Source organism: Hemitrygon akajei, chromosome 3 (genome assembly GCF_048418815.1).
Source record: "Hemitrygon akajei chromosome 3, sHemAka1.3, whole genome shotgun sequence".
NCBI classification, from domain to species: Eukaryota; Metazoa; Chordata; class Chondrichthyes; order Myliobatiformes; family Dasyatidae; genus Hemitrygon; species Hemitrygon akajei.
Window position 1 is genome coordinate 43833612 of NC_133126.1, and position 23997 is coordinate 43857608.

The 23997-nt window shown below is 41.7% G+C and overlaps 1 protein-coding gene across 1 annotated transcript in view; it reads left to right on the top strand.

Moving 5' to 3' along the window:
- Nucleotides 1–23997, top strand: part of amn (amnion associated transmembrane protein) — a 58821-nt gene that overhangs the window by 14595 nt on the left and 20229 nt on the right. Inside the window, exons 6-9 of the mRNA XM_073038975.1 lie at nt 9213–9300; nt 11737–11966; nt 13085–13222; nt 21729–21837. Coding sequence (XP_072895076.1) covers nt 9213–9300; nt 11737–11966; nt 13085–13222; nt 21729–21837 — 565 coding nt within the window. The remainder of the gene's footprint in view (nt 1–9212; nt 9301–11736; nt 11967–13084; nt 13223–21728; nt 21838–23997) is intronic.

Consider the following 23997-nt stretch of genomic DNA (forward strand, 5'->3'; position numbering starts at 1 on the left):
TCAATTCTGGCCGACTCCTCTCTCAAGCCTTTGTCATTCCTTTTACTCCACTGTAATATTGATAAATCTGACTTTAGTTTCTCCTTCTCTAATTTCAGGGTGTATTTGATCATATTATGGTCACCTTCCCCTAAAAGTTCATTTATCTTGAGCTCGCTGATCGATTCTGATTCATTACACTACGCCCCATCTAGAGGAGCTGGTCCCCCTTGTGGGCTCAATCACAAGCTGCTCTAAAAAGCCATCTCATAGGCATTGTAGAAATTCCCCTCTTGGAATCCAGTACCAACCTAATTTATCTACATATTGAAATCCCCCATGACTGTTTGTAAAATTGCCCTTTTGGTATGCATTTTCTATCTCCTATTGTAACTTGTAGACCACATCCTTACTACTGTTAGGGGGTCTGTATATAACTCCCATCAGGGTCGTTTTATTTCTTTTTTTAACCCCTATTTCATCTCTTTCTAATAACTTGATTTCATTTTTCACCAACAGAGCAACGCCACCTTCTCTGTCTTCCTGCTTGTCCTTTTGCTACAATGTGTATCCTTGGACATTAAACTTCCATCTATAATCTTACTTCAGCTACGATTCAGTGATGCCTACAACATCATACATGCCAATCTGTAACTGTGCTACAAGTTCATCGACCTTATTCCGTTTACTGCACACTTTTATATATAACACCTTCAGTCCTGTACTCACCCTTTTTGAATTTGTCCACCTTTTACCTTGCAGCTCATCCTGTTGACTGCAATTTTGCCCTATCATCAGCCTCTCCTTGCTAAGACTCTCACTACCCGTTGCCTCTGTTTGTAAACCAACTACCTCATCCTCAGCACTATCACTCCAGTTTCCATCCCGTTGCCAAATTAGCTCAAACCCACCCGAACAACTGTAACCAACCTGCCTGCAAGGATATTGGACCCCCTTGGGTTCAGGTGTGGCTCGTCCCTCTTGAGTATCCTGTGGAAACTAAAACAGAGAAGTTGTAGTGGCTGTAAAAGAACCGGCAAATTAAATATTTTGTATCAATGTTCACTACAAAAGACACATTAAAGTTAAAGCTGATGTCGAAGGAAGATAAAAGCATTAATATCACTCAATGTAAAATACAACAGATATTCAAATGTATGGAAGACCTGATGGAATTCTGCGCAGCAATCTGAGAGGTGGCTGCAAACCTTGCACATGGGCCAGTGTTGGTCTCGCAGAAATTCACTGATTGTGAAACAATGCTAGCATATTAGAACTAATATCTGTAAAACTGGTATGTAAAGAGAGTGAAGACTAAATATAGAAATGAAGAGAGGTCAGCCGTGCACTTGCTGTTAGTAAAATGCTGGAATCTATCATTAACGATGCTTAAAAGATCCCTTAAATTATAATTTGATTAGGCAGAGGTTGTATTGTGTTATTGAAGAAGTCATGTCAGAGTAATAGAATGGAGCTTTTTCTGAATGTAACTGGCATGGTAAATGGGGGAAACCAAAGTATTTTCAAAAGACATTTGATAAGGGACCATATTGAAATATTAATAATGAGTCCACAGGGTTGACTGAAATTTGGAGTTGGACATTAGCATTGATAGAATTTGTGAAGGTCAGAAAATGGTAGGAATAAATGCATCATTTTTGGGTTGGCAAACTATTACTAAATGGATGCCAAAAGAGAGCCTTTTCAAAGATTCAAAGTACATTTATTATCAATGTGTGTGTGCAGTATAGAAGCCTAATATTCATCTTCACACAGAGAGCCATGAAACAAAGAAAACCATGGGACCCGTTCAAAGAAAAACACCAAACCTGCAACACACAAAAGAAAGGAACAAATCATACAAATACCAAAAAAAAATATTGAGCCAAAAAAACACAGAATATAAGTGATCAACCACAAAGTCAATGAAACAGTTCAGGAATGTTCAGCTTCAGCTCAGTTCAATCCAGTCAAGTGCTGTGCCATTCACTGACTACAGGCCACAGTGCAAGTTCACCGATTAATATTGCACAAAACATCAATGAAAAGCAGCAACCAGAAGCCATTAATTCAACACAACATGAATGACAGTCCAGTCCATCAAGTCGATCAAACTTTGCCCCAGACCCAAGTCTCCAGCACCGTCACCAAAAAAAAAGGTGGCCTATCTAAGTTTGTTGATGTTACAGAGGAGGAAAATACAAAAGGTCTGCAACTTGATACAGTGAAGCTAAGTAAGTGGGCAAAAGTTATCACTTAGAAACATGTGAAGTTATGAAATTTGTAGGAAGAATTGAAAAGCAATATTTTAAATAGGTGAGAAACTAGTAAACACTGGTGCACAGAAAGATTTTAGTGCACTGCTGTGTGATTTGCAAAAAGTCTATAGTGCATCTATAGGAGAAGCACTGTTGACGTTTCGGGCTGAGACCAGTGCTTCTCCTTATAGATGCTGCCTGGCCTGCTGTGTTTCACCAACATTTTGTGTGTGTTGCTTGAATTTCCAGCATCTGCAGATTTCCTTGTGTTTACTCTTATATTTTATGCAATAGGATTAAAATAAAATTAAGTGATAAGGTCTTCCTAAGACTGTATAGGGCTAAAGTGACATTTGATGTGTGTCTATAGAATTTACTTGAAGATTACAGGGTAGATTTATGTATTAGATAGATTCCTGGGATGAGACAATAATCCTTTGAGGAGGAATTGGTTAATATTCATTTACAGTCAATGCAACTTATAAAGGTTTGAGGTGGTCACGTTGATTTAAGATTCTAAGAAGGATTAATGGACTGGATGGTAAGTGGCCCTGTAGCTTGAGAGTCTAGACTTGGGAGAAGACCATTTAAGATTTTGGTGAGGACAAACTTCTCTTTAGCTGTCTGCACCTCAGAGGATTATGGTTGTTCAGTGACTGAAGAGATTCAAAGTTGAGATTAAGGTGCAGGGAAATAAGGGAGAAAGATCTTGAGAGGTTCTGTGCCCAAAAAGTTGCAATATTTCTGATATTTTCATGCTGCACTTGAAGTATCCTAGATATCTTCTGTAGGTGGCAATTTCTGAGGTTTGCTACACTTCATTGCCTGTTTTTTTTTAAGTGTTTACTGAAGACTGGGTCTAAAGTCTAAAAACCAGTACATCTCCTCCTCCTCCTGCCTTTCACATTCACACCAAGGATAAAGCACATACTATGAGCACGCTGATTATTGGAGGACTTCATTATGGAAAATACTGAAGAAAAGCTTTGGTGTTTTGCTGGTAGCATAATTTGTAATTACATTGAAAGAGCGAGTTATCCTTCTATCAGGTTTTAATGAGATATGCTAGATTTCAATTTATTTGAATTGACCACACCTTTACCTCAATATATATTCTAAAATGACTAAAACTTGTTTGAGCAGGTCAGCAGATTCTAGCAGAATTATAGATTTGAATTATAGGAAAATGGCTTAGTCCCAAGGTCTATGTTACAACATGATGCTCATTACACAGCTTCGTAGGCATGCTGGCCTGAAGTGCCAGAACTTGTACAGACAAGAGAATTATTCACTCTTCAGTCGTAAATCAGATTTCAGTTTTGTATCCATCCATCCACAATTAGCTTTGTTGAAACATGGAGTTTTTATGCTTCCCACTCATCGTGTCACTAATTCAGTCCTCCTTCTCACCAATTGTCTCATGCTGAACCAGACTATTTGGAGCTTCAGTATCCACTGACTTCATGGCCTCCTCTATCACAAGGACTACACCGAGGAGTGGCAGTGGATAATTTGGCCTCTTGAACCCCTTCCACAATCTAATCAAATTATGGACTTTCTAGACTCACCTTCTCCCCACATCTCTTAATAGCTTGGGTTCCGTAAACTTTTTTTTAACACTAGCAGCTAACAGAGCACCAACTTCTCTTTGTGGAAATATATTCCTAGCTTCTATTCCTTTCCATGCCTGGAAATGTTTGCTAACTTCACACCTGGCTGTATTTTTTCCTAATCTTTGGTCACTACACACAAATCAGCAGTGACTGTCTCCTTTGACTATCTCTCTCCTTTGACCCTATCAGTTTCTAGTTGTATCCTGAAAACATAACCTAAATCACCTCCTAACATACTAAATTCCAAACTGCTACCATGGTTTCTGTAATTTCTCTTCCTAGTTAAATCCAGTTATCACTGCTTAATGCTTATTCAAGGCCATTTTTTCTTTCCTCAAGTTCACAGTGCATGAGGTATGGTTTAACCAGGACATGATGTAACTGTAGTTACACTTATCTGGCTAATGATGCTACTCCAATACATGTCTTCATCACCTTCTGACTCAGAGGTTTTCTTTGGCCGGTCTCCCATCCTTCTGGCTCTGTAAGTTTCAGCTCAGTTAAAGCACCACTGCCTTTATCCTGCTCTGCACCAAGCCTTCCTCTGCCACAATGCTTGTTCTTCCTGGTTTACACTGACTCCAGTCCATTGAAATCAAAAGTTTAAACTATTTATCCTTGTATATAAAGGGCTTCAAACCCTTGTCCTGCGTGATCTCACATGTGTGAGTACGACATGTGTGCTTGAAGCATTGAAATCAAGTGAATCCCCCACTCAGTTCAGTTCTTTCCATGTCAACCCCTCTTCCCCAATCCTGGTGCTACCTCTCATCTTGATTGCACACGCTGAAACTTCCCCCTTAAACCCTTCCATTTCTCCATTCCCATTCCTCCTTTAACACGCTCTTTGAAACTGACATTCACTAAGTGCTTGTTCATGTATTTCTATCATTTACTGTGGATTCTTCTGTCTGATTTTTGCAGCAGAATTATCCTGGTTTATTTTAGAAGAAATCAAGAACGCAGGAAAATAGACAACAGCCAGAAAACCCCTTAAGCCCGTATTCTCTCTCCCACCACTGTCTCTTTCAATACAATCATGGCTGATCTATGCAGGGCTTAACTCCTTTTCAATGCAAGTTCCAAATAGTCCTCAATTCTTCCGACTTCCAAATATTTATTTATCTCCATCATAAAGACTTTCAATGATCTGGCCTGTTCACCCTTGTGAGCAGAATTGTAGAGGTTTACTACAATGCAATTTTAAAGAAGTTTCTACATACCTCAGTTTTTAATGACCAGTTCCTTATCTTGTAAGTATGTTCCCTTGTTCGAGACTTCCCATTGTTACAAAAGTCTCAGCATTATCCTGTAAAAATTTCTTAGAGCCTTCAATGTTTGAAGAAGGTCAACGTTCGTTTATTTAAACTCTGAGAAATACCGATCCAGACTCCTTGGCTTCTCATGATAGGTCAATCCTCTTATCCCAGGAGGAAGATTGGTGAAACTCCTCTGGACTGCCTCAAGTACAAGATAGCGCCGATGATCATCGGTGATGTTCTGTGGGCTGCGGACAACAGTTCTAAATATACTTTTAAATATACCTTTTTCAATTATTCTCGCTGCAGTCTGCAGCATGTACTTTCCCTCTTCGCAATGTGCTTTTAAATCAACTTAATGATTTACCAATTTCAGGATCGTCTGAAGGACTCGGCAGGCCAGGTGTGTTTGGCACTGTTAAACAGATGAGGATTCGTGGCCTTGGCTGGAAGTGAGGCATGAGGGGGACTCCAAGCTTGGTTGAAATGCAGTGGGATGAGGCCCCCTCTTCCCAGCATCTTGTTGGTAAATGTGCAATCACTGGAGAACAAAATTGAGGACCTGGGGACAAGATTGCTGTATGGGAGAGAAATGAGAGACTATCAGCTTCGATGTTTGACTTGAAACATGGCTTTCTCCCAGCATCACACATAAAATGCTGGAGGAAGTCAGCAGGCCAGGCAGCATCTGACATTCTACCAGCATGCCAGAAACAGCAATCAGACCTGACAGCTTCTCAGTTTATAGAATGGACTAAACTGTTGATTTGGAAAAGGCAAAAGGAGATGGTGTGTGTTTCATGATAAACTCTCAGTGGCGCTTCGAAGCGGCAGTTTTGTCAAATTCATGTTCGGCCGATTTGGTACACCTAACAGGCAAATGCTATCCATTTTATTTACCTAGGGAGTTTTCCTCCGTGATTCTCACCGGAGTTGACATACCACCGGTGGCTGACTATAATCAAGTGCCCGCGACACTACATGATGCTGTCTCCAAACAAAAAACAAGACTAATTTCAAATCATAGTCAGAGACTTCAACCAGGTTCTTTTGAAGAAAACCCTGCCCAATTATCATCTGCATATAGCCTGTAGCACCAGAGGTACAAAATACTCGACAGCTGTTATACTTGGATAAGGAATGTCCACTGTTCCATGCCCAGAACACATTTCAGTAAATCAGATCACTGGGCTGTCTTTCTCCTACCTGCAGACAGGCAGGGACCAAAGAGTAAGGCTCCAGAGATTAGGATAACGAAGAGGTGGTCACGGGAGGTAGAGGAGTGGCTATGGGATTGCTTTGGGTCAGTGGACTGAGCCAAAGACTCATCTGTGGATCTGAGTGAATACGCCATGGTTGTAATGGGCACTAGCCAAGCAGCTGTAGATGAGTGTGCCCCCACAAAATCATTCAGTCTTCCCCATTCAGAAGCTCTAAATGAACAATGAGATCCAAAATTTGCTGAGAAGCTGATCTGAGGCATTCAAGTCTGGTGACCAAGTAAGTTACAAGAGGTCCAGGTACGACCTCTGGAAAGTGATTTCACAGGCGAAGTGGCAACTCTGGACCAAAGTTGAATCAACAAAGGATGCTCGACAGTTGTGGCAGGGCTTGAATGTTATCACCTCTTGTAAAGTTAAATTGAGTGACTTTGGCAACATGGGCTTCACTTCCAGATAAGATCAATGCCTTTTAAGCTCACCTTGACTGTCAAGATATAGAGAAACCATCATAAACTCCCACATCCCCCAATGATCCTATGATTTCAGTGTTTGAAGCCAATATGCGAGCAGTCTTTAGAAGGATGAACCCATGAAAAGTATCTAGCACAGATGAGGTACCTGGGAAAGTACTAAAGGCCTGTGCTGATCAACTGGCTGCAGTGTTCACTGAGATCTTTAACCTCTTGCTTCAGCAGTGTGTTGTAACCCCCCCCCCCCCCCCCCACCCCAACCACCGCTCCAAGCAGGCTTCAATTATACCAGTGCCAAGAAAAGTGTGGTATCGTGCCTCAATGACTATCGCCCAGTAGCGTTTCCATCCACAAACATTCTATAGATGTGTGGTGGAGAGTATATTGACTGGCTGCACCACAACATGGTATGGAAACAGCAATGCCCTTGAACAGAAGATACTACCAGAAGTAGTGGATGTGGCCCAGTCCATCACGGGTAAAGTCCTCCTTACCATTCAGCACATCTATGTGAAACAATGTGGCAGGAGAGCAGCATCCCTCATCAGGAACCCTGGCCACCCAGGTCATGCTCTCTTCTCTCTGCTGCCATCAGGAAGATGGTACAGGAGCCACAGGACTCGCACCACCAGGTTCAGGAGCAATTATCAAAGGACTCACTTTCAAGAATACTTCATCTCATGTTTTTGATATTTATTACTTATTATTTCTTCTTTTTGTGTTTGCACAGTTTGTTTTCTGCACTGTGGTTCAACACCCTAGTTGGGTAGTCTTTCACTGATTCTGTTACGGTTGCAGTATTATTCTATGGATTTATTCAATGTGCTCACAAGAAAATGAATCTCTGGTTTGTATATAGTGACGTATACATACTTTGATAATAAATTTATCTTGATTGATCTTTACTTGGAACTTATTTCAATGCTACTCTATCTAGCTTTAGTTCAGAGGTTTAAAGCCGTGCACAGTATTTCAGGAATGGCCTTACCAACACCCTGTACAATTATAACAAAACCACTCTACATTAAAATATGCCCTTTGTTCTCTTATCGACTTGTTGAACCTGTTTTATAACTTTTTGTGACTCCTGCAGTCGAACACCCAAGTTGTTCTTTACTTCATTCATTCCCATCCCTCTGCATGTAGATACCAATTTGTCTTCTGTTTCCTCTTAACAATCAGCATGACCTCACACTTTCCTACATTAAGATCCAAGTGCCAGATTTTGCCCAGTCACTCAGACTTTCTATACCTCACCACAGAATCACAATGTCCTCATCATCTCGACCCTTCCACCTATTTTAGTATCATCGGCAAATTTGGCAACCTTACAAATTGTTCCCTCTCTTGGGTCTGTTATATAAATAGTAAAATCTGAGGATCAGGAACCGATCCCTGAAATATTACACTAACTTCCATCCCTTCACCCAAAAGTGTAGGTCATTTCAACTTTGATTTTCTATGTGACATCCAGTTTTCAATCCATATCAATGTCCTTTCTCCAATAGCTTGGGCTCTTAATTTATGTACTAGTATCTAAAGTGGCATCTTATTAAATGAATTTAGAAATCTAAATATACTACAACTCTTAACTTTTCCTATCATATCCATGCATGGTGACTAGGGTTGATTATATTCAGCTTTTCTAAATGATTGGTTATTGACTCCAGAACTTACCCACAGTCGATATTAAAATGTCTGGCCTGCAGTTCCCATCCTCTCTTTTTGAATGAGGGATTCACATTGATTGTCTTCCGGTACCCGTCTGCAATTTAGTGAGAGTTGGAAAAATCTCAATCAAGTGTTACATCGATCAACTCCGTATACTACATTGAAGAATTACACTATTGCAACAGCAAATGGAACAGCGGGTAGCAGGTAGTTTTTGTACTCAAGCGCATTAGAATCTGACAGGAGTTTACAAACTTCGTTTCTTGTAGGACATTTACAATATATGTCTGGAAGAAAAAGGATAGGGAGTGAATGAAATGGTGCAGGATAGGACTTTTACAGAGTGAAGAGTATTTGCACTAGTCTGGAATAACATGTCTATAATATGGTTGTAATTAACACTAAATTGTGCAGGGATTCAGAAACCCTGAGATATCTGATATGGGATCTGAAACTACCTCATTTGTGTAATAATGATGTTTTCCCAGGACTGAGACTAATTAGAAGACCCTATTTATCAATAAATTAAATGTTCTATTCTTCCAAGAAATAACAAAATTGAATAACCCATGGAAATTGTTTATCAAAGTAATGCATTTCATTTACTAAATAAAACTCTTTGTCAGTGAGCTGGCAGATTAAAATGCCATGCATCACATAACAATATTACACCGTTAAACAGTTTAAACTTTTATCAATCTGAACTATAATGATTCTTTTACTTGTTTCTATTTGTTAGTACATGCCCCTTGATGGAGAGTTCATTCTCAATCACGGTGCTGGATTTGCTGCCAGTGATGGTCAGATTGAACCAGGATGTGAAAGAGGTATATCATCACAAATGAATTCTTCTCGGGCTTCCAGACAAGCACGGGTATTGATTATAACCAACGTTTCGGTGACAAACTTCAGGGATCACACCTGAGCATGTCTAGTCCAGTGGTACCCCCATAGTCCATCCCTCCTGATTGGTTAGTCCTCATCCAATCTGGTTTCTGCTCTTCCACCTTGTATATAATAGACTTCCAGTTCTTACCTGAGCGAGACCTTCACCTTTGTTAAAATTCTTTTGCTCTAGTTTTATTTCAATGGTTTCCTTTACCAGGCAGTCCCAAAAGCCATTGGTGTGGCACAGTAGTTTTGTGTCGTTGAAATCCATCCTATGGCCGTTGTGAATGCAGTGTTCTGTTACCACCAATCTCTCTGGGTAACCCAAATGGATACACCTCCTGTGCTCCTGTGGGTTTCCACTGTGTATCCCATCTGGCCAATTATACGTTGCTCTGCTTTCACAGGGAATCCTGTAAGTGGCAGCCGATCCCAGTCCCAGGTCATCCTTGTGGGTTTGTAGATGTATTAATCCAGTATTTCTTCGGGATCCTGGTGATCTTTCCAGAAACTGTGGAAATATAGGAGAGACAGATATATCATTATTTAGTGGCTCTCACTTTTTTTTTATTGCAGGATAAAAACCAGACTACCTTTCAATAGTAGAGTACTTAGTTGCTTCAACATAAAAACATTTCGTAGTGCAGACCAACCTCCAAAACCTTTTGGGTTTGTCAAACTACAGTACTAATTTCCCTCAAGTAACTGTAACCCCTGGGTCACCTCAGGCATCGCTCAACTCGTTCTAGTCTAGGGAGAGCGGCCTTCGGCCCCGCCAAACTGGGTAATCAGCTGGTGTGGATGCTGTGTGATGTCCCCGCCTCGCCCAAAAAACAGACAGTACACCTTATGCGATTAAATGAGTACAATTTATAAAGATTACTATAACTAAGCGATTACTAACGATACAGTATATATGAATAAGAGAAAAAAAAGAAAAGGCGCCAAACTTATCAAAGTCCAAACCACTTCGTGCACAACCGTTGGAGCTCAATTACTGAAGTATTTTGGCATTCGATCCCCTCCGACTTCCTCGACCCGCCTCCTGGGACCCCCACGGTGGTTGACCAGATGCTCCACACTCCTCTGTCTCCGTCTCCTCTCATCACCGAAAACCTTGGGCCGGGGACCATCGCCCAGCTTCCAGCACCCCGTCCTCTCTCTCTCACTCCATCGCGCCGACTCCCCAAAATCCCCGCCAACAATCAGTTTACAGTCCCAAACAAGCTTCCAGCACTTATCATAACAAAGACGCTAGCATTCCTACTATTAACACAGGCGCCAGCATTCCTACTTTTAACAAAACAAAGACGCCATATTGATTACATACACAGTAACAAAGAAAAAGAAAAAAAACCCTGTTACATAACCATAACAGGGAGAAAGAGAAATCTGACTCATTTAATTCATGGAAGGGAAATCTGTGTTTAACTCTAAATCAGGACTGTACCACTAAGAATAATCTGTGATTCTACATACATTTGTTGATACTGTTCAATTTTTAAACTGAGTAATGATCATCCTAATTGTCCTGACTCCAAGTTTCCGGTCCCCACTTCAGATCTGTGTCCTTTTTTGACTCATTTAATGTACGGTGTTTAATTCAAGGGGCAAATGCCTTTCACTATTACACTCCATATTTCCCAAATTCTTTCTGATTGCCGGCTCCTTCCTACACAATCAACATTCTGCTTACACTTTAATGCCCATCTCTTGATCTCTTCAACACCTTTCAGCAAAAAATAAGGTTATTACTTAAAATCTTGTTAAAATGCTCTCATTTTCAGTCAGTCCATCACTCATAAATGAGGATATAAGAGAATTTCCCGCTGTATTTGTACGAAGAGTCCAACAAAGCATTCTGCAGGCTATGCTTCCTTGTTTTTTAATGATTATAGTTCAAGTGTGGTACACTTCTCCCTCACCCTGTTAACATTATGCTTACTCATGTAATCTTCAATTTTGACATCTCCGTTTCCTATGTGGACCCAGGGTAATCTAAATCAAGTGGTTTTGAAACGATTGCAGTCTTAAGCAAATCCTCAGCACTCAATGGCAACCAGTACAAATGGTCCTCTGTACTCCATTCTCTATAACTGTTGTCCGTCACAGATGCTACAAAACATGCTGGCACAAGAAATGGACCTTGAGCTTGGCACATAACTTCCTATTGCAGATGCTATTTGAGTCCTTGTATGCATATTATCTGTGCTGGTAACTGGAGAGTTTAATGCTGATTCCATTATTTACAAAATCAGAGTTATTTAATTTTCCAGAAATAACTGACTCATTAGAATGAGTTCAACAGAAAACAACAGAGCTTCAGTAAAAATATCAATGCTGAAGTGCTAAAGTGCGTACTCTTTCAACTGCAGGTGAAGATATCACTTTCAATGATCCTGATCAATATAAATGGTATGATCCCAAATATTGGCAGACAATTTTATCAGAAAGTGAGTTGGAAAAAAGCAAATACACCTTTACTTTGGACGACGAAAGTGTCCCTTGCCAATATGATGACGTTGTCTTTCAACCTGGAACATCTTTCCGTGTGGATTTGGACGCACAGTATATAAATGTTAAAACTATTTCTCTAATGAATAGGGTGAGTGTTTTGCTTCATTGTATGCTAACTAATTTGTTCCAGTATCGAGCATAGAACACTACAGCACAGGAACAGGCCCTTCGGCCTGCAATGTTGTGCTGAACCAATTAAATTAGCAATGCCATATCCTTCAATTTTCCTCACATTCACATGCCTATCTAAACATCTCTTAAAAGTATCATCTGCTTTTCTTAATATAGAGTATGAAGGCTTAATATAGAGGCTGAGAGAGACAGTGTTAATGTTTCAAGACAAGCTTCCCGAAAGTGGACAGCTCTGAATAGAGCAGGCAGTGGCTGTTCTTAATGTGTGACCAAGCCAGTATGTCCTACTGAAGAAACAAATGTCACCTGCACTGTGCTCCTGCTTGCTATGACTGGCATCCCATTCACTGTCCTCTTCACCCTGCGTTTGCCGGCAGCGTGTAGCATCTAATCAGCCATGGTATTGAAAGCGGGGATGCCACGTTAAAATTACATCAAACATTCGTTAGGCTACACCTGGATTATTGTGTACAATTCTGGTTGCCACATGGCAGTAACTGATGTGAATGCGCTGGAGAGATTAGTAGAAGAGACGTTGCCTGGACTGGAGCGTTTCCGTTATCTGGGGAAGTGGATAGATTTTGTTGGCTTTTCTGGAGTGTAGGAGGGTGAGGGGTAAGCTGATAGAGTTTTACAAAATTGAGAGCGATAAATAGAAAGAAACTTTCATCCATAAGGGACAGATGAGGGCATAAACATCAAGTGAGAGGTAGAAGGTTTAGAAGAGATTTGATGGGGAATTTTATGTTAGTACTTGGATGCTGGAGCATATTGCCTGAGGATGTAGTGAAGTCAGGTACTCTCACAACATTTAAGAAGAATCAGGATAAGCACTGAAATTACCAAGGTATACAGTAGAAAGGTATGGACTAAGTAGAGTTAATGATGGTAGCATGGATAATTTCAATGGTCAGGATGGACCTTGTAGGCCAAAAACCCGATCCTATACAGTATGAAAGCATGCTTGAAAATCAGCTTTCGTCATTTTCTGTGGCTGAAAGTGAAATGTCATGTGTCAATTTGGTTTTGCTCATTTGAATAACGTGAAATTGAAAATGTTGTCTTGCGTTGCAGAAATTTGTTAGCAGTGTAGATTTTAATAATTACAAACAGTCAAACACTGGAAGACTGCAGTTCCATGGAAATGCCTCCATCGCTGTGACCAACACCAAGTGCGAAGATAAATCTGGCTGTGAATGTGGTAATTCTGATGTAAGGATCTAATCGATGTGCTGATCTAAAGTTTATACAGTGAATGTGGTATAGATTTCCACGAAAGTTTTGTGATTCAGAGTATGGTAATGCGTAAGTTTTTTCAAAGGCAAATTAGTCCCTTAACTGTGAGTTGGACAATGACACAAGGACAGAATTGGGCCATTCAGCCCATTGAATCTGCTCTGCCATTCCATCAAAGTTGATTTATTATCCCTCTCAACCCTGTTCTCCTGTTCCTCCCTTAACGTGTGACACCTTTACTAATCAAGGAACTATTAACCTCTGCTTTAAATATACCAATGACTTGGCTTCCACAGCTATCTGTGCCAATGAATTCCATTGATTTGCCACCCTCTAGTTAAAGAAATTCCTCCTCATCTCTGTTCTAAGGAGATGTCCTTCTATTCTGAGGCTCTGGCCTCCGATCCTAGATATCCCCACTTTAGGAAATATTGTCTCCACTTCCACTCTGTCTAGGCCTTTCAATACTGCTCCCAATCCATCAACCTGACCATTGGCCTGACCATTGCCTTACTAAGCCTCAGTATTACATCTTTGATTTTAGATAGATAGATAGATACTTTATTCATCCCCATGGGGAAATTCAACTTTTTTTCCAATGTCCCATACACTTGTTGTAGCAAAACTAATTACATACAATACTTAACTCAGTAAAAAAAAATATGATATGCATCTAAATCACTATCTCAAAAAGCATTAATAATAGCTTTTAAAAAGTTCTTAAGTCCTGGCGGTAGAATTGTAAAGCCTAATGGCATTGGGGAGTATTGACCTCTTCATCCTGTCTGAGGAGCATTGCATCGATAGTAACCTGTCGCTGAAACTGCTTCTCTGTCTCTGGATGGTGCTATGTAGAGGATGTTCAGAGTTATCCATAATTGACCGTAGCCTACTCAGCGCCCTTCGCTCAGCTACCGATGTTAAACTCTCCAGTACTTTGCCCACGACAGAGCCCGCCTTCCTTACCAGCTTATTAAGACGTGAGGCGTCCCTCTTCTTAATGCTTCCTCCCCAACACGCCACCACAAAGAAGAGGGAGCTCTCCACAACTGACCTATAGAACATCTTCAGCATCTCACTACAGACATTGAATGACGCCAACCTTCTTAGGAAGTACAGTCGACTCTGTGCCTTCCTGCACAAGGCATCTGTGTTGGCAGTCCAGTCTAGCTTCTCGTCTAACTGTACTCCCAGATACTTGTATATTTTATGTCCTAGTGCTCTTGAAATGAATGCTAACAATGCTTTTGCCTTCCTCACCACTTATTCACCGGCAAATTACCTTTAGGGAATCCTACACATGGACTCCCAAGTTCCATTGCATCTTGGATTTTTGAATTTTCTGCCCATTTAGAAAATAGTCTATACTTCTATTCCTTCTACCAAAGTGCATGCCATGAACTTCCCAGCAGTATATTCCATCTGCCACGTCTTTGCTCATTCTCCTTGTGTAAGTCCTTCTGCAGACTCCATTTCCTCAACACACCTGCCCCCCTCCCCCCCAGCTTTCTTCGTATCATTTGCAAATGTGGACACAAAACCATCAGTTCTATCATCCAAATCATTGACACATTACGTGAAAAGAAGCAGTCCTAACATAATCTCATGTCTTGGTGATCACGAAACCATTAGATCATGTATAAACCTTCTGGAGCAATAAAATCTTGCGTCCTTGCCTGGTCTTCTGGCCTATAATTTATTTCTCATAACCATTAACACCACAATTTAGTTTGTTGAGTCTATGCCGACTCTCAAAGCAATGGCATTGGTCTCATTCCCCTTTTTTTCCCCTAGTCAGCGATTTCCCTCCAGTCTCATGCATCTCTTTTACACTTGGGGCAGTTTCCTGCAAATCAACTTACAAGTCTGGGATGCAAGTGTAAACTAATGCTCCAAGAAGATGCAGCCATGTGTAAAAGGTTTGAATGCCAGACCGATAACACCTCAAGGCAGGATTGAACCTTGGCTGCTTGAGTTGTGTGTGTTCTAGCTATTGTACCACAATTACCACATGTATCTCCTGATCCACTGATGTGACTGACTTAACTCTGTCTCAAGAGTAATTAAAGATGGGCATTGTCAGTATCCATCCTCCAGCGTAATATAAGATATGCATCCTTTTGACATTGTTCACTAACTCAGCAATTGAAAATATTGCAAAAATGGTCAGCTGAGGTTTAAAAAAAATCTTCATTCAAACATTCTGTCTGCCAAAGTGGACCTTCATAGGTGAGAGTCATTCTTCAGGGTAAGATTGTATGTTAGGTTTGAAATTCAGCAGCCACTCTAGGTTTGAGCTGATATCCCGGGCTGACACTCCAGAGCTTTGCTGAATGAACTCTGCACTGTTGGACATCCTGCTAAAGTGATCCTTAAGGCTGATTTATACTTGTGCATCGCATCTACGCTGTAGGTACCGTGTACTCTACGCCATATGGTGACGTGCACCTCCCCAAAAAAGTAACTCGTGTCGTGGCGACGCAGACCGCAACAACTGTGATTGGTCCGCTTGGTAGCATCGCATTTCTTCCTACGCATTTCTGGTTGCTTCTTCTCCGCCATGTCTGTACAGCGACGTGAAATAGATGAACCAAATTGTCAAATCTACCTGCCGACATGCGAAAATGTTTGAAATGCATTTCCTTGTCCACGTCTCTCACGAAGAAACTCAACACAGTGGCAAAGCAACCCCACCACCAACTAGCGTTTTGGCGCACACCAACACATGCTCGCTGTGAGTAGAACTATGCAGGAGTGAAAATCAGGGCTACAGCATAGCCCGTACACATGTATAAATCAGCCTTTAGCCTGTACCCCGGGGATCTGCACTGTACACTTGCACAATACTTACTTCCTTCTCTTACCAATGTCTTGTTATGTAGCCAGTTTCCCACCCAAGTTCTTTTATTCCATGGAAAACTATTCTAAGTCACCATACATAGGCTGATGGGAAAAGCATATGACTCTGAGGATCAGCAGAAATTTTATCATTTCCTTATGGTTTATTAACAGAAATTCCAAGTGACTAGTCATAGCCTTGAGATCGAAAATGAATGAGCATTTCTTAGGACCATATAATTCAGCTGTGAACTACAGCTCTGATTTATTACTTTTGTGGACTTTATACTGTGGCTCACTCTTTACGTGTAATAAAATTGAAACACAGGAATTTCCCACATACCTCCAACTGCTATTAGAACAAAAGGTTCTTGCCAGTTCATTTCCTAGTAAATCATGAGAAAGTGACGACACTTCCTGTCACTGTGCCACTTTAATCTGGAAGAAAGCAGGAGAAAGGGAGTGATTCCACTTGTGCTTTGAAATTGCAAATGTCTGAGGAGACCATACACGCTTTCCACCAAATCCGTCTCTACTGACCGCGAAGGAAGAGTTGCCAGTCGACCTGATTGAATAGAAAAGTAACTAAGCAGCTGAGTAATGGGCAGTACCACTTCCTTTGCCCTTCAATGTATGTTAACGCATCAAGGGCACCTTACATCACGGCAACAGCTTTTTGCTGCAGTCACTGCAGAGCCGGTTTGTGTCACAATGCACTTTGGCCACACCTAGTCTGAAACACTGTCATCCAAATTTCATGGGATTAGTCACTGCATAAATATTATCAGTACATTTAAAAAGGAAAAAGCAGAAGCCACTGAAAATCTCAGACCAAATGAAACGCTGGCTGGTGACACTCAGTAGCTGTAGAGGGAGAGATATCAACGTTTTGGCAGAAGGGTTCATCGCAGAACATCAGCTTTCCAGTTCCTTACATGAACTGCTTGGACAAAGTCAAACTTCTGACTGCTAATAAGGAATTAAAAGCAGCAAAGCAAAGTGCAGGTGTTAGATTAGGCTGGCTTAGTACACAGACAGATTTATACAGGGTGGAGCATGAATCAAGAGGTTTACGTCTTCATACAAGTCCTCTTATGGATTGCCAAATACTGGAAGGAGCTGCTCTGGGGATTTTAGGAGAAACAGGGTGGTGCAGTTTACGAGTGCTCTGCCATCAAAATACGGTATTTAGTTGCAATGCATTGACTTGGCTGAAGGGGACTGAGGGTACAATAGCCAAACTTTCAGGATGGATGGGCTAGCCCATTGTCAGGAGGGTGAGCAAATGAATATATAGCACAGGAAATTGTGTGGTAGTCAACTTCACAAGGGAGGATGAAACAGCAAATCGTAATTTAAATGGCTGGTGGTGCAGTGACATCAGCACCGGACTCTGGAGCGAAGGTTCCCGAGTTCGAATCCAAGTCGGGCCGCTCCCGGACACGCTTTCCATCCGTGCCGGGTTGAGTGTCAAGCTTGCAACTTGGCCTCGTAAAAAAAAAACACTGCGCTGTGAGAAGGACATGGGGGAACACTCACAGAATCTTTCCTCCAAGACAACCACTTGGAAAAGTGGTTGCGGAGGCTCTGGCAGAGTATGGCACAGACAAAAATTTTTTTTAATGGTGTGGGTATACAAAGGGTCCAGGTAAATGAAACCAAAGGTTCACAAACAGATGCAGAAACTAATTAGGAAGGCCAATGGCTGGATGTTGAGAGGATGTTCTGTATTCCCTTAGCATTGATAACTAGAGCTAGGGCGTATGGTTTCAAAATAAGGGATCAATCATAATGTGTAGAAATGAAGAAGAAGTTGTTCTGAGAGCTGTGAATCTCTGGAATTCTCTATAAAGAAGAGTTGTGAAGATGAAATCAGTCAAGAATTGAAAGTTGTTTAAACTATAAGGGTGTTCAGAGGGGCAGAAAGAATCAGGATCAGGTTTATTATCACTGACATATGCCATGGAATTTGTTGTCTTCTGATAGCAGTACAAAGCAATAGATAAAATATACTATAAATTACAATAAGATGGACCAGACTGCTGATTCGGAGAGGGCAAAAAGAGGTGTTCTGTGTTTCATGATAAACACTTTGTAGGGCTTGTCACACTCTTGTTCCCAACTTGTAACATCTATGACTAAATACTGACTGTTCTACTTACCAAGAGAGTTCTCCTCTGTGATCCTGGCCGTGCTTACATACCGCTGAAGGCCGAAGTTAGCAAGGCACTCAAGGTACTGAGCATCACCATCAGCAAACAAGAAACAGCCCACCCCAACGCCTTTCACATCATTGTCGGAGACCTCAGTCAGACTTGTTTGAAGAAATCTCTGCCTGGTTATCATCAACATACCTCCTGCAGCACCAGGGTCCCAATACACTCAACCACTGCTGTACTACAATTAAGAATGCCGACAGTCCATGCCTGGACTGCATTTCAGGAAATGTGATTACTTGGCTGTCCTTTTCCTATCTGCACACAGGTAGAAGACAAACAGCAAAGTTCCAGAGATAAGGACAAGAACGAGATGATCGTAGGAGGCAGAGGAGCAGCTATGGGAGTGCTTTGAGTTGGTGGACTGGGCCGTGTTCAAGGACTCCATAATAGAATCTGAACCAAGACACCATGGTTGTCACGGACTTTGTAAAAACAGTTGTAAACAAGTGTGTCCCCACAATATCATTCAGAGTCTTACCAAACCCTGGATGAACCATGAGATCTGCAATCTGCTGAGGGCCAGATGAGAGATGTACAGGTCTGACGACCAAGTAAAATACAAAAGGTCCAGTTACGATCTCCATATAGCCATCTTGCATGCTAAGTGGCAATTGGGAACCAAACTTGAATCAAAAAAGGACGCTTGACAGCTGTGGTAGGACTTGAATGCTATCACCTTCTACCAAGCAGCATAGGTGACAACAAGGTTTTGCTCCCAGATTTCAGTGCCTTTTAAGCTTGCTTTGACTGTCAAAACATAGAGGTACCTTCACCAACTTCCACAGCCTGTGTTTTCAGTCTCTGAGGCCAACGTTAGAGCATCCTTCATGAGGGTGAACCCACGGAAAACATCTGGTCTAGATGGGATACCTGGCTGAATCTAATGGCCTGAGCTGATCAACTGGTTGGAGCATTCACTGATATCTTAAACCTCTCATTTAGCAGTCTGAGATGCCCTCCTGATTTAAGCAGGTTTCAATAATATCGGTGTCTCAGAAGAATGTGATAACCTGCCTCAATGACTATTGTCCAGTAGCACCTACGTCCACGGTGATGAAGTGCTTTGAGAGGTTGGTGATGTAACGTATCAACTCCTGCCTGAGAAGCAACTTGGATCTGCTTCAATTTGTCTACCGTCACAACAGGTCAACAGCAGAGGCTGTTTAATTGGCCCTTCACTCATCCCTGGAACATCGGAACAGTGAAGATCCATACACCAGGATGTTCTTCATTGACTACAGCTAAATATACAAAGCTATCGTCACCTCAAAGCTAATCACTAAACACCAAGACCCAGGCTTCAATACCTCCTCGTGCAACTGGATCCTTCACTTGCTCACTTGCAGACTCCAGTAATTTCAGAGTGGCAGCAGTATCTCCTCCAGAACCTCACTGCGCACACAGGTGCACTACAAGGCTGCGTGCTTACTCACCAACTTCTCTATTTGCTTCATACTTATGACTGTGAGGCTCAGCACAGCTCAATCCCATAAGTAAATTTGCTGATGACTGCACTGTCATTGGCTAAATCAAAGGTGGTGACAAAGCAACATAAGGAGGGAGACTGAAAATCTGGCTGAGTGTTGGCACAACAACAACCTCTCACTCAGTGCCAGCAAGACCAAGCAGCTGATTATTGACTTCAGGTGGAAGAAACTGGAGGTCCATGATCCAGTTTTCATTGGGGGATCAGAGGTGGAGAGGGTCTGCAACTTTAAGTTCGTTGGTGTTAATGAGAGAGCGTGCAATACTTGATCTCCTATTAGGGAATGTGACAGGGCACGTGATAGAAGTTTATGTATGGGAACACTTTGCATCTAGAGATCTTAATGTCATTAGTTTTAAAGTCACTGTGGAAAAGCAAAGGTCTGGTTCTCAGGTTGAGATTTTGAACTGGAGAAAGGCCAGTCTTGATGGTATCAGAAGGGATCTGACAAGTGTGGACTGGGACAGCCTGCTTCCCGGCAGAGTTGTACCAGTAAGTGCGAGGCCTTCAAAAGTGAAACTTTGAGAGTACAAAGCTTGTATGTGCCTGTCAGAATAAAAGACAAGGATAACAGGTTTAGGGAACCTTGGTTTCCAAGAGATATGGAAGCCTTAGTTAAGAGGAAAAAAAGTGGAGTATAGGAGATACAGGCAGGTAGGAACAAATGAGTACTTGAGTATAAGAAGTGCAAGAGAACACCTGAGGAAGCCATCAGGAGGGCTAAAAGAAGGAAGAAGTTACCCTAGCAGACAAGGTGAAGGACAATCCTAAGGGCTTCTATAGACATGTTAAGAGCACGAGGATTGCAAGAGACAAAATTGGACCCCTGGATGATCAGAATGGAGCTAAAAGAGATCATAAGTGGATTTTTTTTTCAAATTTGTTTACACAGGAGACAGAATCTATAGAAGTGAGGCAAAGCAGCAACAAGGTCATGGACCCTATACAGATTACAGAGGAGAAGGAGTTTGCTGTCTTGAGGGAAATCAGGATGGATAAGTCCCCAGGGCCTGATGAGGCATTCCTTTGGGCCATGTGGGAGTCAAATACAGAAATTGCAAGGGCCCTAATAGTGATATTTAAATGAAAGGTGAGGTGCAGGAGGATTTGAGAGTATCTAATGTTGTTCTGCTGTTTAATAAAGTCTCTAAGAATAACCCAGGAAAATATAGGCTGTTGAGCCTGATATCTGCAGTGGTAAAGTTATTGGAAGTTATTCTAAGAGATCAGATATGAGTATTTGGACAGACATGGACTGATTAGGGATAGTCAGCATGGCTTTGTCATTGTAGGTCATGACTAACCGATCTTACAGAGTTTTTTTCAAGGAAGTTAACAGGAAAGTTGATGAAGGCAAGGCAGTGGATGTTGTCTACATGGAGTTCAGCAAGGCATTTTGACAAGGTCCCACATGGGAGGTTGATCAAGCAGGTTCATTCACTCAGCATTCAAGATGAGGTAGTAAATTGGATTAAACATTGGCTTTGCAGGAGAAGCCAGAGAGTGGTAGTAGAGGGTTGTCTCTCTGACTGGAGGCCTGTGACGAGTGGAGTGCCGCAGGGATTGGTTCTGGGTCTATTGCTGTTGTCATCTATATCAATGATCAGGATGACAATGCGGTTAAATGGATCCGCAAATTTGTGGATGACATCAACATTGGGAATGTAGTGGACAGTGAGGAGGACTATCAACGCCTGCCGTGGGGTCTGGACCAGCTGAAAAAATGGCGGATTGAATTTAATGCAAAGAAGTGTGAGGTGTTGCAATTTGGGAGGTCCAACCAGGTAGATCTTACATGGTGAGTGGTGGGGCACTGAGGAATGCGGTAGCCTTTTCTGTTAGCCTGAGTATTCCAGCAGCTACAGTCTTATCTCACACCTTTCTGATACAGAGGCATCTGGCCAACTGCTGACTCTGGAATTCATATTTTTATTTGCAGAACCACAGGAGGATTTGTTCTAATTTGCAACAACATTCCAGAAGCTATTGTGCAGAACTTGATTGTACAACCCCCTTAAAACCTCAAGGGCACTGCTGTGAGATTTGTGGTAAGTTTAGGTTCAGCTTATATCCACGTCCATTTTATAGATTTTAGAAATCAATTTTATTTATACAGTGTATCAATATCATGAAAATGGAACACTTTTGATTTCTGGTCTCCTGTTTTCCTCAATTAGAATAATGGTAACAGTGCAGAGTGAAGCTCCTTCTCTCTGATTATGTACAGTGTTTTGCAGAGAGGGATCATCAGTCTGAGCACAACTGGGAATAATGTACAAAGTAATAAGCAATTTAATTGGATCAGAACTTTAGTGCAAATATATTTTTCATATGTCTTTCCAGTAAGATAACCTGGAACACCCAAATAAATATGAATTATATTTGTATAGCTTATGTATTAATGGTAACCACAAGGAATAGATAATGGCCCATCCAATGATCCTGTCTCTCATAAACTCAGACAACTCTGCAGATGCTGGCAACCTTAAGCAACACACATAAAATACTGAAGGAATTAGGCAAATCAGGCAGCATCTATGGATGGGAATAAACAGTTGATATTTTAGGTAGAAAACCTTCATCAGATTTGGAAAGGAAGGGGGAAGAAGCCAGAGCAAGAAGGTGGAGGGGGGAAGGAGTACCAACTGGCACATGATAGGTGGAAGAGATAAAGGCCTGAAGTAGAAGGAGAGGAGAGGGCATTGGACCACGGAAGAAAGGGAAGGAGGAGGGGCACCAGAGGAAGATGAAGGGCAGCTGAAGAGAAGCAAATCGGTAAGAGAGTAATGACAAATGGAAAAAGGCAGGGAGGGTTATGGAATTACCAGAAGTTATATACGTAAGTTAATATTAATGCCATCAGGTTGGAGTCTACCCAGCTGGAATATGAGGTGTTCCTCCTCCAATCTGAGTTTGGCCTCATCATGGCAGTAGAGGAGGACATGGAAATGCATGTCAGATTGGGAATGAGAAATTGGATTGAAATGGTTAGTCACTGGGACCTCCTGCGGACAGGGAAAAGGTGCTCTCCTGTCTCTCGCTTGTGATAGCATGAGTATCACAACTTGCGGATTCGCCACTCTTCCAGAATTATGTGGTCGGGGGGGGGGGGGGGGAACCAAAAAGAAAAGAAAACAAATCCAAGTCAAATTTAAAGGATTAAGAGTGTTTTGCGGAGGAATGGAAATTAATGGATTCTTCTCCAACCAACCAGAAAATTAAAATTAACCTATTCTCTCATCTGACTTGTTGCTTTGTGGATGACCATAGCTAGTTTTATTGTCTTCCATATATATTTAAAACATGTTCTCTTGTTAGCCTAGCATGTCTGATCATGCGCTTAGTAAGTTCATCACTAGACACCTGAGTTATGCATGAATCAAGCATGGATGATGATCATGGCACAGCAAGCAAAATAAAATGTATTTTTCCTGGGTCCTTCAAGACTACAAGATGTCCCAAAGTACTTCACAGTTAGATGAGTACTTCTGACATTGAAACATTGGGACAGCACCCATTCTGTGTAGCAAGGCTAGAAAGAGAAAAGGAAACAAATGTCCAGGCCACTTACTTTATTTACATTGACTGAGGGATAAGTATTGCCAAAAACATTAGAATGCCTCTGCATTCAGAGATTGGTGGGTTGCACGTTACATTGACAGGATAAGGTCTTCACCTATTGGCAAGAAGATCCAAGACAGCTGGATTCCAAACTGTTGCAAGCAAATACACTCTGCCACCTGCTGGGCCTAATAAAGTGGCCACTGATGCACGTTCATGGGCTTCTGCTCTTGTAGGCGATCCACTTCAAGGTTTGATATGCTGTGCATTCAGAGTGGCTCTCTGTCATAACATATGGTCATTCGAGTTACTGCCACCTTCCTGTCAGCTTGAACTAGTCTGGCCATTCTCCTCTGACCTCTTTCATTAACAAGGCATTTTTGCCCATAGAACTGCTACTCACTGGATGTTCTTTGTTTTTCCAGCATTCTCTAAAAATTCTCCAGGAGCATTTCCCAGCCTTTTTAATACCATGGACCCCTACCATTAACTGAGGGGACAGTGGGCCCCAGGTAGGGAACCCCTGCTCTAGGGATTGTTGTGTGTGGAAATCCCAAGAGATCAGTTTCTGAGATACTTAAACCATCCCTTCTGGCGCCAACAGTCATTCCCTGCTCAAAATCATTTGGATCATATTTCTTCCCCAT